General features: G+C 36.8%; 2 protein-coding genes and 1 long non-coding RNA gene across 5 annotated transcripts in view; 1 reads left to right on the top strand and 2 right to left on the bottom strand.

The window, feature by feature from the left end:
- Positions 1-6,037, bottom strand: part of LOC149623606 (uncharacterized) — a 31,389-nt gene extending 25,352 nt beyond the window's left edge. The window contains exon 1 of the long non-coding RNA XR_016374777.1: positions 28-6,037. This is a non-coding gene — a long non-coding RNA (uncharacterized LOC149623606). The remainder of the gene's footprint in view (positions 1-27) is intronic.
- LOC149623603 (uncharacterized) overlaps positions 1-10,990 on the bottom strand; it is a 69,639-nt gene extending 58,649 nt beyond the window's left edge. The window contains exon 1 of the mRNA XM_089852659.1: positions 10,730-10,990. Within this exon, the coding sequence (XP_089708785.1) occupies positions 10,730-10,783 (54 nt within the window). The 5' untranslated portion in view covers positions 10,784-10,990. The remainder of the gene's footprint in view (positions 1-10,729) is intronic.
- Positions 1-16,609, top strand: part of LOC149623602 (TBC1 domain family member 2B-like) — a 100,100-nt gene that overhangs the window by 68,018 nt on the left and 15,473 nt on the right. The window contains exon 13 of one of the 3 annotated variants that reach the window (XM_089852626.1): positions 6,821-7,330. The exons of the other annotated variants lie outside the window; for them this stretch is intronic. Coding sequence (XP_089708752.1) covers positions 6,821-6,883 — 63 coding nt within the window. The 3' untranslated portion in view covers positions 6,884-7,330. Of the gene's footprint in view, positions 1-6,820; positions 7,331-16,609 lie in introns of those variants that run through there. 3 annotated transcript variants of the gene reach the window in all.

A 16,609-nucleotide genomic window follows, 5' to 3' on the forward strand; every position in this document is an offset into this window, starting at 1 on the left:
GCCTCTTATTATAATCATAATCATTACCTCACTTCAACCCCTGACTTGTACTATCAAAACGGGATATTTTCGTTTTAAGGCATTTGAATCCTGAAATAGCATCCAGAAGTTCCCCCATGTCCTCCTCCGGAGCGAGCGCACGAGAGAGAGACTACTAAGATGGATACCCCATAGTTTCCTCCGCATGCACCCTCGATATACTAACTCTCCCTTTCGGTGTATATGGACTCGAGTTATCTTACGTAGAGCTGATACTAATGCCGAAATCTAGGATGAACCCCGAGGATCTCATGTATACTGGTTTCCTTCTAAAAGGGATACATCCACGAAAAGTCCGTCCGGGGGTCCTGAATCAGGGATCGCTTGCCACAAACAGGAGGCGGCTAGTAACTAAATAAATTGTCTACCTCGTTTTCTTCAATTGGAATTTCTACTATACGTCCTCCATTCCGTCTCCCGCTAGGCAAGAGCTAGCTACTAGATCCCTAAAATCTTCCACAGCCTCTTACAATCCCTTCTCCTTAATGGGACTATGGCGTTATACGGAAATTTTTTTTTCTTCTCTCAACCTTCTTTTTCTTGTTTGAGATGAAATTGAGAGAGGTACTATACATAGGGTTCCAGTATAAAGTACTTTTAAAGTGGTTCGTTAACGATACGGTATGCCTTCCTTCTTTCTTTCTTTTTTTTTGGGGGGGGGGGGGGACTTTTATTATTTTTTATCAAACCTTTTGATGATTTTGTACTCGATTCTTTCTCATTTTGGTATTGAAAATACTTCAAGTATCCCCCTATCCGTCCCTGATGGAAATTTTCTATTTTAAGTTCAGTTTTTTTTCTATCTCTCTGTTCCCTGGTTGCCTCGGGGTTCTCCATACAGACCTTTGTGGTATTAGAGGCTATTTTTTATTAGCGTGTAATAACGATCCCCTTGTTCGTGTACTACCGTTTGAATTGCTCTTATTTTAAGTTCATAAGGTATGTTCCATAAGTTTGTCACTGGCTACTGAGATCTTGTCATGAAGTGACGTAGGTGAAACGTCATAGATTCTAGTAAAGCGACGCCTAGACTAAGTAGGAGGATGGACTGCAAAACCGAGTGGTGTCAATTCTCGCGTCGTTCTCTAACTAGATCTCAGTAAGTCTCTATAGTCTTTACGAAGTAAAGGTAGTTTAATACTTATGGAACATATATTATAAACTTATGCTCTTATATGTAAAAGAGGTTTGTTTTCAGGGACCTAGTTAGATATTACTGGGGTTTTTTTCGGGCTTACAATGGAAATAAGCCCATTGTTAGTTTATTTTACAACAATCTTTTTAAAATATTTAAATTTGTATTGGTGGCATTTGGGACGATAGATTCGATAAATATTTGGTTTGTTTTATTAATTACCATTGAAAGCGGCGACGGACATCGGAACTGACCCAATTCCGGGCTTAACTTTAAAGAGGGATAAACAATTAAATGACTATCAACGTGACGCTTCTCATCCCATTTAATATAAATGATGCTTAATCGAAATTTGAATCTAACTTCAATAGTTTGATATTATTAAAGCGTTACTCAAGGACTAATAACTGAAGCGTTACCTTAACATTATCGCCTGAGATAATAATGGGGAGATAATTCCCAAAACGTCTCCCGCCCATTATGTAACTATTGATTTTCATTCCATAGAAAGATCTAGGGCATTCAGTGGCGATTGAATTCCTCTATTCATTGGTTTAATTCTCAAACAAAAACGTAACTTATCAATGACTCAAATTAATGACTGATGCGATTGTGTATGAAAATCTATAGTGTTAATTCTTAAGGCACATTCAGATTAGACTAAAATCTTACGGTCACGTTACTCGATTAATTAGACACGTGTCAAAGACTACGTAAAATATTCGCCGGTTTATAGTTTGAAAATTTACAGTTTCGTCGGGCAGCGTCGAGATGGCACCACCTCGTTAGCTCCTTTCCTTATCCATAGCTCACTCGATCATGCCTTACTGGCCGTTGATCGAGTTAGCTATGTTTTAGCAGACGATACATGAAACGTTTTAGGATTCTTGGCGTGGTATTCGTCATCTTGGATTCGAGTATTTTAGTATTCAAAAGTCTTGGTTGTTCAAAAATCACTAAAAGTCGTCTGCTCTCATGTCTGAACAGGGGCATGATTCATGAACGTACCCACGTGACCGAAACGAAAGTAACATGGTGACCAACAGGAACGTAAGATTTTACTCTATAGTCTGAAAGGGCCTTTATTATAGTAGCGTCAGAAATTTCGGCAACATTGCATGCAAGAAAAAGCAACCCCAATCCACCCTAAACTGGTCAATTCAATTCACACCGCGAGTTTCAATGTCCTATTAGATAATACGACTATTCGTGAGTGAAAAAAATAAAAACCCAAAAATTTGGGGACGTTATCGCTATACCTAAAAACGTTCGCGCTCAGGCATCCGACGGAAGGAAAAAAAGGAGATTGGAACACAATCCTGTCCACGTTTCCTTCCATCAATTCGGACGATGGTGAAAAGAAAGTCTATTAGAGGTTTCGCCTCACTGTAAACCCAATCTCTCTCTATACCTATAGCTCCAAGTCCGAAAAAAGATAGGATAGGGCCATCGGACCCAACAGTTCGAAAATAGCCAGCCAAAAAAAAAAAAAAAACCTCCCGAGATTGTCCAATGGTTTCATCAAAGACCATAACTCGGTGGATAACATAGATATCCAAAATATGGTATTATCTAACCTGTGGGCATTGAAAACTGTCTGGAACTTGTGAACCCAAATGGCGATTCTTTCTGGTATCTATGGGGGATGTACTCGTATCCTATATCTGCGGAAAGATGAAAGAGAGTATGATGGACAACAGGAGCGAAGGAGCTGGAACTAAATGAGATTTGTACAGGGAAGGAAAGTGGGAGTATGAGATTTGTCAGTCTTGGGCGATGTAGTGAATGTGCACTGCGGTATTGAGTTTGGAATCTGTGGATGTATGGGTATACCTATCGGGTTTTCGCTCATTGCCTTTAGTTTTTTCTTCTTCTTTTTTTTTGCAAGTCATGTTGGGGAAAATGGACGTTTCAAATGAAGTTGTTAAGGGTCAACTCATGGCCGGCCCACATCTACCTAATTTTATCATAAACTAATAAGTATTGGTCGAAATGAGATTTACTATAAGAGTTCGTTGCCTTATAAAGGGGTCATCTGGTGAAGGCGTTAATTTTGTGTCGCATGGACTATACCGATAAGTCTCTACGGTAGACACATACTTATTTTATATTTATATTAGCATCATGATTACTTTTAATTTTTTTGGCTCATTGTATACCCGTCTCTACAAGAAATACGAGTTACTTAAATTGATGTACAACGAAACTGGAACGAAACAAATTGTCTGCCCATTTCTCGGACACTGTACTGATAAGCGGAGACAGGCTGCCAAGGCGAATCAGTGGTCAGACTCGGTAGCGCCTTTCCAAAGAAGGATATACGATGGGTTGTGTGTGTCCTAATACAGTTGCAGAAAGTTTCGTTGGTTTTGATTTTAGCTATTGCGCCTCAAAAAAAGGATTGTGTATGTGTGTGTGTGTAGAAAAAAGGGTTAGAAAATGATAAAATTGAGTTAGCATTCTTTGTTGGGAACTTACAGAGGAGAAAAACGATCCATCTGGAGAATGGGAAAAAATTGCTTACACGTCACAACCAATTCTCAACCGTTAGCACTATAGGTCTAGAATACAGTCTCGCGCTTTTTTTTTTACTTGCTACGTACGGACTTCCTTTTCCAGCTTCCGGGTGAAATTTTTCACGAACGTTGATCGGATGGTATGAAAAAAAACGTTACGTAGTGTACAAAATAAGGAAAAAAAGCATCCAACCTTCCTTTCCTTAAGTATTATATTAGGATTTTATACCGTGTAGACTTCCGAGGAATGTCTCGAAGCCAAGAAGGTAAAATACATACAAATCATGGATGGATTTTTTTTAAGGCGAATATAGGATAAGCTTTTGTCGAGTTTTTTTCTTGTAAAGTAATGATGCCTACAACATTTTTAACTTGATATATTGATACTTCAAAATTCCTTTTTTTTACTCCTTTTGGAAAATTCTCGTTTCTTTACGTTTACCATTTGACATTGGGTTATTGAAATCTTAAGTAGGAAAAATTTGGTTTCCCAATTGAACATGCAATTCCTCTTCCACATTTTATCGATGAAGGTATACTAATTTCACGCATTCTTAAACAAAAGTAAAAGCATCGACTTGTTTTTGAAATATTTTGAACATTTTCTCAAATTAATTGAGAAAAGTTTAAACATAATTTCAAGTGCAAGTTTTACTCCCCTTTTTTTGGCCGATTTGGGGCTATGTTATGGCTACAAAAGTACAAATCAACTCTAAGACTGGACTGGTTAATTGGTGCAATTGCTAGCCTATTTTTTCAATACCTTTACACGAACCATTTACCCCGAAACTTATGTTTACACTAATCCTGGCAGTGTGTTGAAGTTCCTGAAACGAATAACGTACGACCTTAAGCCATAGTTTAAATATTGTTTTAAAGTTCCGAAGTTCAAAGTATAAACTCTGGCTGCTGTAAACAACGTATCTTTTCTTCCTCTACACTATGCATGTCCTTCCTCATTTTCAAGAGTAAATTATTCAAGTTTAAGCGTACGCGTATATAGTTGGTGAGAAAAGATCCAGGCAGAAAGCTCTTCTTTCTTTGAGAGACTTTTTGCTATCTTCGCTATCGTTCCCAATTTTTTTTTTTTTTTTCTGGGAACTTGGGACCCGAGGCATCATCAGGAATTTATATATGTATTTCGTTGGAGCCAGATACGTTTATAACAAGAACATTTTTTTCCAGGGGGTTGAGTTGGGGGGTAAAGGTTCTCGCTGTCAGTTCGAGTTAATCAGACCGGCCCTTTCTTCTGTATGAAGGAAAAAAAAGATAAATGTGTATAGGTTTGTCGACTTTAAAGTACACATGGTAGCTTATACTACCATGGAGAAATAACACCCAAATGATAATGTTAAACTATCGAGCAAGAATTCGTTAAAGTTAATGAGAAAGAATATGGATGGCCTAGCTTTAGACTCTGGTACATTGTCATCCTTTCATATATTGTAAGGAAATTTCTTGTGGTAAAACTACAGAATAAAGCTATATCAGTTGAAGGGAAGAAACGTCCATCCATGAACGTTTTCGGGTTATATATGGGTTTTTGTTGTACCAGGGATAGATTTAATTTTAGAAGTAGGAATGGAGAACAGAGTAATCTGGGCGCGAGTAAAAGTCCCGTACCCCCTTCTCCAGGGAACGGAGGGGTATGAAAGAAGAGGCGGGTCATAGCGACAGAGGTAAAAAGGAATTACGTATTTTACGCCGTCCCCGTCAGCAACGTCATCAAAACGTAGTTTAAGTGAGCCAATAAGATAATTTAAACTTTTCGTTACGCGTTGGAGGGAGGGGCTCTATACTGGGCTATGAGTCGGACTGAAGTAAATACTAACCGTTCTTCATTCATACTTCTAAAATTAAATCTATCCCTGGTTGTACCTTAGGTACCGATTTTAGCTTGCATGTGACCCCAACTGTAGATTGGGACGAAAAAGCAGTTACTATATTGGTGGATACAGCGTTGTTTTTTTTATCTTTCATATACGGTTGGGGGAATGGTGGATGAGAATCTTGTTTTTGTTATTATAGAGTGTCTAGGTTTCTGTATTAAGACAGATATGGGTTTGGTCGTAGATGACAAATGATCCCTTTAATTGAAGCCAAAGGCAAGCCAAACCCAACCTAAGCTAAGGCTTAATCGACTTTTACCCTAGTACATAGTTTTTTTTTTTTTTATACATGGCGATCGTTAAGTAACATTGTTGATACTAAATCAATGTATGGTGTAGAAGTAAATACGCGGAGGGGGTTTCCTAACTAGTAATTTTGAAAATAAGGTGCTGTATCAGGGTTAGTACAAAATTTGGAATTTTCGAAACCATCTTTAACTACTTTGCTCTGAAGTCTTCCCTGTGTATGCGTGGCTACGTATGCAATTGACGTGTCCCGCGAAACCAATAAATGTATTTCGGGAAAGAGTGGTCTATTTTATATGCTAGACGCGAGTAGAATGCCACAACCGTTCTTCGTCTTCTTCTTGAACGAGAAGAAAAACCCTTTATTTCGAAGTATGCCGTGTGCAACGACGCCGCTTTTTTTACGAGTTTCTTGGAACGTGAAGATCAAGTTGATTAGGAAACAGTAAACGGTTACTTTTCGGTATTGTTCAAAATTTTTGACAATAAAGAGGGGGTACCACTTTTGCTCAGTGAAAGTTCAGCATGTTCGTTTGGAAATTTTGAATTTTTTTTTTTTTTTTGTAGATTTATTGTTATTTAAAGTGATACTTCGGGCTATAATATTTTCTTTTCTAATCGAAAAAGCGTATAAAATAATGAAATATATCAATTGGAAACATGTTTCTATCTGAAGTATTAAAGAAGATATATGCAAGTAATGGCTCGTAATGGACACTACGCGTTAGGCTTTCCGGTGAAGTACCCCTATTGGACGCCTAGTACCACTTGACGAGTTCGTCCAATAGGCATAGTCCCCAGTGTAGCGTCCATTACGGAAACTTAATTGCACGTATCTTCTTTAATATTATAGATAGAAACATGGTTCCTATTGATATATTCATTATTTTATATGCTCTTTCGATTACAAAGAAAATAATCTAGCTTTATGTACACCTTTATGAAATTTACTGATAACATAGTAACAATTTAGATTGTTTATATTTTATATACAGTTTTGGTACGTCTTTCGTCTTATGAGTAATTACAACGGTAAACGACTTGTGGAACCGAGTTAGTTTTCGAGGCCTTGGAAACTTACATAAATCAACAGAACCAAAAAAAAGAATAGCCTTTTATTTTTACAAAAATACCTAGAAAATCCTCAACACGCCCTTCTGAGTCATGGCAATCAAAAAAATGTATATTAAAAATTCACCAACCCCATTTACTATCTTACCCGAAGAAGGTACGAGACTACGAGTGATCTGATAAACCAAATAACCACTTTCAAGAAAAGTGTTTTTACTTACACAATACATAATCCCAAAACCAGTTTCCTAACCTTAAAAATTAATAAATAATTTTTTAAACCTTACATAGAAACTATAGTCGCCTCTCCTGTAATAGGGTTTATAAACTGAACTCGGAAAATATGTATTATATTTCGTATGAAATATTAGGGAACAATGGCCCACTCTTAACCATATACTTAAACATACCATAAATATCCATTCCATATATTCCCCCCCCCTTAGCATATTGCGGTGTATTTATACAGGGGTCAGTTATTCGGCCAAGCACTGCGCTATGCACTTTTACCTGGAACTATGATGAGTAGATATTTAGGCTCGTATTACCTGGCTATCTACTATCAAGTTATATTGCATTCGTATGTACATAAATTTCGGAGAAAGTGGTCGTCCTTGGACGCGATCGTTGTCTTCGCGTAGATCGCGCCATACAACAGCGGCTCTTTCCATGAAAGGGAACCTTAAATGTCCGACACGATAATGTTTAAAATTACGAATCATGCTCCAAATTTCTCACGGAACTATTTCTTATTTTAATACATAACATGGCTTCCTTCCGTCCATCATCAAATCAGATGTTTGAAACTTTGAACATTTAAGCGTCCCTTTAAACTTGGAAATCTAAGATCGTTAATAAAAACTCCCCTTTACGCGCCGTGGAGTTTTGAATTTCTTGAACCGCCGTAATTCCTTCAACTTTTCCAACACGAAACACTTTTTTTTTCTTCCCCAAAGAAGATGGTTTTCTTTCCATCCTTTTTTATCGCGAAAAACTCCTTAATTTCTTTAAATTTTAAAGACATTATATATATATACTTTCTTCTTCCGCGCCACCTGCCAACCTCGTTATCATGATTCTACGCTTAATTATAATCACTTTTACTGATCTTGGTGCACCTTTCTTCTTTTTTTTTTTTCTTTATAAATGAACCAAAGACACGGAAAGGTTCATTTTTCTAGCACGAATCTTATGAATATTGGTATGTTAATACAGGGTGTTTCTGCATTATAAGTCTGGCAAAATTCTTTGGGCTATTTTGATTCGAAAATGTAATTTCTATGACATTTTGTCCAAAAGGGACACCGTTTTCGAGTTATGATTTGAGTGTTTTAGGGATGACCCCTTAATTAAATAAGATATCATTGTCTAAATCAGTTTCTTAGTTATATTTTAGGGGTCATCCGTAAAATACTTTGACCAATCTTAACTCGAAAACAGTGGCACAAAATGGAGATAGAAGTTCCATTTACGACTCAAAATTGATTTTCCAAAGAACATCCCATTAATTTATTTATGGTAGACTTATCAGTAACACCCTGTACATATTGCAATAAATGTGCTCAAACCGTGTTGAGGTCAAAGGTTGCGGCGTTTAATAGTTAAAACATTTCTGCGCCTTTACCACGCTTACTGTAGGTTATTTCAAACAAGGTCGTGTTTATTCATGATATGGGTAATGCTCTCAAAGTGGTAGGTTTAGATTTCTTACAAGTAAAATACGTTTAGAGACGTTTGCCATTTGCAATATCGTGATACTAATTTGCTATTCATGAACAATAATACCAATTCCAAATTATTTACGTAATCATAATGTTACCTAACAAGGTACAGCCTTGAATGTTTTTAACTTATTATCCTTGTATGTATGGTCTACGAATTTATGTGACAGGGAAGTAAAGTCATTTTTCGATGATTATAATGTTTAGTTAAGACTTACGTCATTCTTAGTTTTAAGCAACAAAATCAAACTATAAGAATGAGGCTAATCACTCGACCGGAATATTGAAGACATATGCTTATGAAAAAAGCTAAATTGAAATTCCGGCTTTGTTAATTTTTACTTTAAAAAATAACAAAACATTAATTAATTTAAACCTCATTAATTATTTTTTCCCCCACTATCGAATTCAATCAACTGATTAAAAAAACAAAAATTTAGTTATCTCCGCTTGTTCAACAATCGTAATATGAATTATTATTTCCTAGGATAAGTACATGTTCAGGGTTTAATGTCTATTATGTTTAGGACTTTACCTTACTTTCGTAATAGATTAAAGTCTGCTTAAGTATTAGGTATCAGTTAAACCACGTGGTTATAAGCCAATTGTGTCAAGTTACAAATTTAAAATTTGTCTTCGATATATTAAAATTCTGACTTGCTTAGTATCAAATCACGTTTCATTTCGAATTAATTTACACTTAAAAATTAGAAGTTTCTTATTACTTTAATGCGAGAAGAGAAGTTGCGAAATGTTTTTACAAGCAAGTGTCCGACTTCCGGTCCCGGAGAGGCAATATAATTACCCCCAAAACGTAATTACCATTAATATTTACTGATAATATAAATTATTGTACCTAAAAACTTATACTATAACTTTCATTCAATATATTAAAAACTGCACCTGACACCGACTTAATCCTCCAATCCCCTTATAAATAAAGGAACCTGTTATCCTTCGCTAGATTAGATTAACAACTACACGTGAGAAAGAAAAAATAAAAAAGAAAGAATATGCATTCGTCATTGGCGGAACAGACACCTTTTGTAAGTTGTCTTAAAAACAGCACCGTAAAAAGTATGGCGACCCCGGCACTTTTATAGCATTCGAGTCACGTCAAAAAAAGAAAACCAATTCCTTCTTCTCCTCCTTCAACCTTCCCTCTCCGTTTTACCCAACTGGAAACTAGTTTTTACGCCTAAGTTACTTCTATACGTCCTATTGCCTGCCTGCCTGCCTGGTGGTGCTACTTTTTCGAAATTCGAAATTTTGAACGAACGCTGCCAGTGAAGTGAACCAGCTAGTCCCCCCTCTAAAAATAAGAAATTGATAGCGAAAATGCTTCGACTTTCTCACGTCTCTAACCTACCCTACCGTAATCTTTAAATACTTCGTTCTGTCCACTGACCAAATGCTCAAAACTATTATAAATATATACAGTCTGTCTGAAGGCGATTTCGAGTACTCGAAAATGCTCCATGACATTTTGTTGTCCGGGTCACCGTTTGGAGTGTTTTACGTAAGACCCCTTAAGTTTAATTAGCATTATCTTTCATTCAGCTTTTTACTTAAATTGAAGGGGTCATCCGTAAAATACTCTGGACAATCTTAACTTGATAACGATGACCCGGATGGAAAAATGTCATAGCACATATTCATGACTCAAAATCGCAAAATGAACAACATCCGTCCCTTAATTTTTGACAGGCTTTTTTGAAACACACTGTATTATTACTGATTGGGAGATGGCTTGACCAGTAAGATTTAGAAGTTACTTTTCATTGTTCCCGCGCTTTTTACAAAAGAAAACCATGAATTTAGGATAAAGAAGCTAGTGATATCGAACTTCCGTGAAGTTTCGAAACACATCGTTGAATTCGTAAGTTAATTTTTTTGGAAGTTGCAAGACGTGTGTCGGCATTACATCAGGAAATACCTGAACCGTTTTACCAATCATGATTCATTCGTAAGGTGTTAGAAACGCAAAGTCGCGTTAACGCGTTTGGAGGCGTGGAGTCTCTTACTAACACCCTGTTTATCCCTTAAATGGATTTTGGATGATGGGACGTGATCCCACAAACATTTATACGTTGAAACTTATATAAATCTTACCTGAGCTATGTAGAGCATCGAAACCATAACAAGACAGAAGATGATGGACTTCATGGTTGTTGTTTCGTTGAATTTCGGGTATTCCCAACAAATGTAACAATTGAAAAACCGATATTATAAATAGACACCGGTTAAGTTGAAGTCCGTATTTTTCTTAATCTTCGAGTTTGAACGTGGAGATAGCGAGAGTTCGAATCTTGGAGTTGTCTTTCCTCAAAAGCACGCGCGCCAAATGTTAAAGGCTTTCTCTATCGGAAGCTTTCGAACAACCAGTTCTGCTTAGTCCCTCTAGTTTTCAAAGCCCATTTTACCCCCCCCCCCTCAATCCTCCTCCGGATACGGCCGCGTTTTTGGGAGGGAAAATTCCGCGCCTTAAACAGAATCGATAGCAGGTTTACTCCTGTTTTAGGAAGAATTCTACTACGCTTCTAGCAGACCGAATTCAAGATGTGGGTAATTTTTTGTTGTTTATACTTCGGCGTCAGTCGCTAAATGGAACAGTATTTAAATTCGAGGGATATGTCATTACTTGCGATATTTTGCCATAAGTTAAAGATTTCAGATGTTGTTTTAGAGTTTCAGTGGGTAATTTCATACTAAAACTCCTATACGCTTCTAGCAGACTGAAATAAAGATTGTGGGTTTTGTTTTTACTTCGGCGTCAGTCGCTAAATGGAACAGTATTCAAATGCGAGGGATATGTCATTACTTGCGAAATTTTCCAATAAGTTAAAGATTTCAGTCGGTTTTTAGAGTTTCAGTGGGTAATTTCATACTAAGTTTCATATAAAATGTTTTTTTTTTTTTTGTATTATGAATATACCATGGGAAGTATCCCACCCCTCGGATATCCGGGTTTTTCTTTTAGTTAAATTATTTATTTATTTATTGAAATTCTGACATTTTTAAAATCGAGGGGAATGTTTTCTTTTTTTTTCCTATAAAACTCGTAGGAGTTATGGGTTTCTTTAATATTTTGGCTCTGTTCCCATCTTAAGTAAAATTATGTAATATTTTTGGGTCGCATCGCTTAAATTATGCGAATGAGTTTCTATACTTGCGTTTAAAATCTCATCATCACAGGATGTGCCTTATGAGTGCATATTTAAATACTAAGCTTTAGCTGTATCCAATCTCCATCAAGTTCTGTAGTAGAATTCTACTATTTGTCTGGAAATTTAGTCGCTCCATAGCTTTGGAAACGATTACTCACTAATTATTCTCGCTCCAATTTGTGCTTTAGAGAGTATTTTTTTTTCTACTATAAAATAAATGCAAATTATATGATATCAAAGGTGAATAATTTAAATTTGCGCTATCTAATTAGACTCGCTTCAAATTAAACGCTTTAATACGCAATTACCTCTAACCAATGTTCAAATTATCTTTGAAACTATAACGTTGCCTTATTAAAATTAACGTGACAATCTCTAATGGCTCAACCAATTAAATTTATACGGTCTTTGAAGGGAAATAATGATTCGCTTCACCGCGCTCCTATTATAAATTTGGCGCCTTCTACTACCGCGGTAGGATTCCTACTACATAGTAGTAATTTTCCTCCTTACATTTTTCTCCATCCTTGAGAAGGAATTTTCTTTGTTAGCCGGTCTCTTGGACTCTTGGTCACGATTCTCTGTTGGAATGCCCACCGCAGACATAACGCTACAATTTTAGGGGGTATTTCTTTCCCTAGAAATACCCTAGAGGCCCATCTAGAGAGCGGAACCCCCACAACCCAAAAGGGGCAGCACATTCGTACAAACACTATTTCCATTCCATACGTAACGTAATCGTTGACTTCCGTTTCCTTGTTCGTATATTTTATTGTAACACTCACTCCAATTGTCAATAGACTATTCCAGTAATTATTTGTAGAGAAAGCCCTCTTTGGTTATTTCCCAGACGTAGCCCGAGTTCACTACACGCGGAGGAAGGCTAACCAACTCACGCTGCCTCTAGCGGTGCTTGTTGTCGCGAAGAAAATAACCCAAATAACCCAAGAAGGTGTCCTCAACCGTCACTTCTCTTCTGGAATTAGTTTAAGAAATGTACGCGGTATCTTTACAACTAACAAGTGTCCGACCCATTGACCTTCCTTTAAAATCACCGTCTGCTTTTAACTTATGCTAGCATGTGCGACCCGCTTTCCCGGTAAACCCCCCACGTCACTTGTCCATATCACTAACTCTTCCCTTATGATATAATTGCGATAAAATTCACTGCAAACTCACCTTGCGTTCGACTTAACAAAAAAATATATATAAACCTCCGGGTCAGATTATATCCCTCTATACTCGCCAGGCGGCATTTTTTATTTATTTTTTGTTGTACGTTCGGAAAAAATACATTACTGGACCATCCGGCATTTGAAATTATATGGATGGAGGCCCTTTTGTGAATTATATTGCCTGCACTTAGTAGGTATGAGCAGTTAGGGCTTCCCGTTTAAATGGTTTTTCAGGTTTATAGGTTTCTATGGTTCGATAGGTATTTTGAAATTGGTCGGCAGATTTCGCGGAGGTTTTTTTTCTTTTTCTATTAGTGACATTCCGGCTCCGGATTGAGTCGACATGGCTCATGTGTTTGCTTGTTTATGGAAAAGTTACTAGCTCTAGCTAGAGTATTTCAAGTAAAAGTTAAGGATGTAAAAAGGAGACGCGGTGATGCAAGGGTTAGGTTTTTAAAATCCAAAAATCGTAAACTCTACTGCGAAAAATGAAAAAACAATTACAGACGCTAAATACTAAGGGTTACAAAAAACAATGCTCGAGAAATAAATAAAACCAAGAACGAATGATAAAACTAAGGCGTTCTATCTATTCCATTTTGATTCCTCCAGTTTGGAACGTCAGATCTTAGAGAAAATCTTCGATATTTGTCTTTCTAAGATCGGGTTTGATGCTTTAGTCGCGTTGAACGAAACATTGAAGACTCCATTCTCATCCCTTTCCTGCTTAAAACTTGGAGGAGAGACGTTTATACTGGAGTTGCGTAGTTTATAGCGTTTACACGAAAGGACCCTTACCATGCATGAGTGTAAAATTTTCCCATCTTACCCATGTTTTAGGGTAATACCATTCCAGTATCAAATTTCCTTCCCTCCTCCAAGCTCAAAACGAATTCAATTTGCTTTCTCCTCCTATTGGTAAAAATGATTTTTTGATACGTAAAAGTATTTCGATATTCGGAAAATTTTATTTTTCAATCTCATTTTCCTCTTTCGACATTTCGAGAATAGAAACATAAATATTTTAAAACTATAAGAACAAAAACTTAAGGTCCTTACTAGGAAACTTTGTTTGATTAAGGCTTCATTTATTATTTCGTACCAATCCGAATTTCTCCTTCAAGGTATGGCTTCTTTTTCAATAAAACCCTTAAAAGTCTAGCGCTAATTAATCAAAAGGTCAGAATTAACACACGCTGGAATAAATTAATCGCATTAATTATCGCCCAAGTAAAAGAAAGAAAGAAAAACAATGAACTTCTCGAAACATTTTTTTATTTGCATTCAAAGTGAACGAGAATGTATACGTATATATATTAGCAGGAATAAATGCAGCTACTGGGAATTATTGCGCAGCCGTTTTCACTCAACGTATCTAGGTGGATTTTTTTGGGGAAGGGCTAGACTAATCCTTATGTATGACGAATTTTACCTCACTAATAACAGAAGTGAGATGAGACTAGAAGTATCGAGGTAACCAAATTCTTCACTCGGCGATAGTGAATATTCTTGATACCACACCAACGGTTGGCCCTCTAGTAGCGGTTTCTGATTTTTCCCTCCAAAACGTAAGACGCTCGTGGCGGTAGACGGCCGAACTAGATTCAAGGAGCCGCGTCCGTGTTCCGTGGCTTTAGGTTGAGGGGAAGGGGGTAGGAAATTTTTTGGAACTCGACCAATTTTTTTCTCTGTAGTGTAGGCGCGATGGAAGCGGCATAAAATCCTCAAATTTATTCACTAGTGCCAGGATCTACTACCAATGCTAGAGCCCTTCACTTCTAGTCTCATCTTACTTCTGCTAATAATCATGTTGCTACCAACCAATGAAATCACAGTTAGAAGGACGTCAGAATTATGACACGTGACATATAGTAAGTTCTCAAGCCCGACCCACAAAACTCGCGTTGAAGTTAACATGCGAGATATATGAGGCACAATGATTCTTATTAGCTGTATTTATTCATGGTACTAGACACGACTAGATCGGATTAAAAAAGTAACCGTACCATTTTCTCGAGCGTTAATAAGTTAATTTAAACGTAGAAGGTCGATCCTGCGTGGCTACATAAAAGTATAGAGTAATGGCATTTTCCCAGCTTTGACTGTATTAAGGTCAATGGACGCGTAACATGGGATGCCACTAGTCTATAGATCGACCAGGTATGTATCGGGCGTGGCTCTGATAATGTACTATGTTATATTCCCCCTAGACCATGCTGAACCTCTCTTTTTCCTGAAGATGCGTAATGCATCTAGTACCTTCTATTTGTAAATAAAATATCGTGTGGTATGTTGCATTAATATAGTGGTATATACTGCATGAAGGATTTATTTTAATATCCTCGCGTGTTTGACACCAGCCAATGAAAGTGTCCTAATTATGGACCAGGTGATCATAGGTCATTTAAACGTGGGAATATCAATGATTTCAGGAATGTTTACATTTTAAAGTAAAATTCAGGGAAGTCATGGAAATTTGTCAAGTTTGTGTAAGGGGGTTTCTTTGACTAAATCAAGTGACTCAAGACTGAGTAATAACTCATGTTACATGGAAACCCTGGAAAACTTTTAAAATTCAAGGTAAACTCAGGGAAATCGGTTTTCCAAATGTTGTATGAACCCTTTGAGACAGACGACCTTAAGGTTATCTTGCAAGTTGCACCTAGGAAATCGGTTTACGAACCTTACCTCTATACTAAAATAAGTTGTCTTGGAGTTTACTTCCGCTGTTATTAAATGGACACTACGTAACAGAGCCAGTAAAACTTCCTCTGTCTTCTATGGAAATGAATTCCCGTCTGAACGTCAACACTGTCCATTGTGTGTCCTAGAAAATTTATACCAAAAGCTTTGAACAAGTACTAGTAGTCGCTTTAGAGGCTTTTATAATCAGCTTAGGGAACCATGGGACCACTATACTGGACGATATTTTCATTACAAAGACTGCTTGTGTATTGTTTCGATTATTCCCACGACGGAATTTTTTTATCTTTTTTTATTTATCCAGTTCCGTTTACATGAAGTTGTCTCTTTCTTTTACACCAATAACAAAGGCCCTGACGCGTCTATCTGTCTGGTTTATATGCTGGCCACTCCCTATAGTTTTATTACTTTGACCATAAGGTATCATGGCTCCATCATCAGGTTGAAAGCGAGGAAATATTATTCGATTATTATCGAATTTACGTTGGTATATGTGTGAAATGTTTATAGTGGAATTGGCTCAAAATTTTAGAATAACAATACTTGAAGTTGAAAGTTTTATCAATGCATTTGCATGCACTGACTAATAAATTTTATTTAAATTTGAATATTCAAAAGGCTCCGGAAACAAATAAAATTGGCTTCAATATAACAACCTATTCTTTAAGAACTAAATCTCGCACCTGTATTATTAAGAAATTCCTATTCAGTCCTATTTATAGCGTATCATTTATTTTACTGTGAAATCTTATTCGGTTCCGGGTTTTCTAACCTTTTACTTAAACTTATAAGACTGAAGTTCTTCCAAAATTAGAGTCTATCCCCCAACCAGTAACAAAAGTATTTAAACGAACGCTGGGTTTTAAACAAAACGGTTTCAATCCAAAGAAACTTAATTTGGAGGAAAGATTTTCTTATTTCTTTTAAGGCTAAGGTTTCCTTTGTTA

This window comes from Phalangium opilio, unplaced genomic scaffold (genome assembly GCF_054372755.1).
Source record: "Phalangium opilio isolate 3A_F unplaced genomic scaffold, DU_Popi_V2 ptg000113l_1, whole genome shotgun sequence".
NCBI classification, from domain to species: domain Eukaryota; kingdom Metazoa; phylum Arthropoda; class Arachnida; order Opiliones; family Phalangiidae; genus Phalangium; species Phalangium opilio.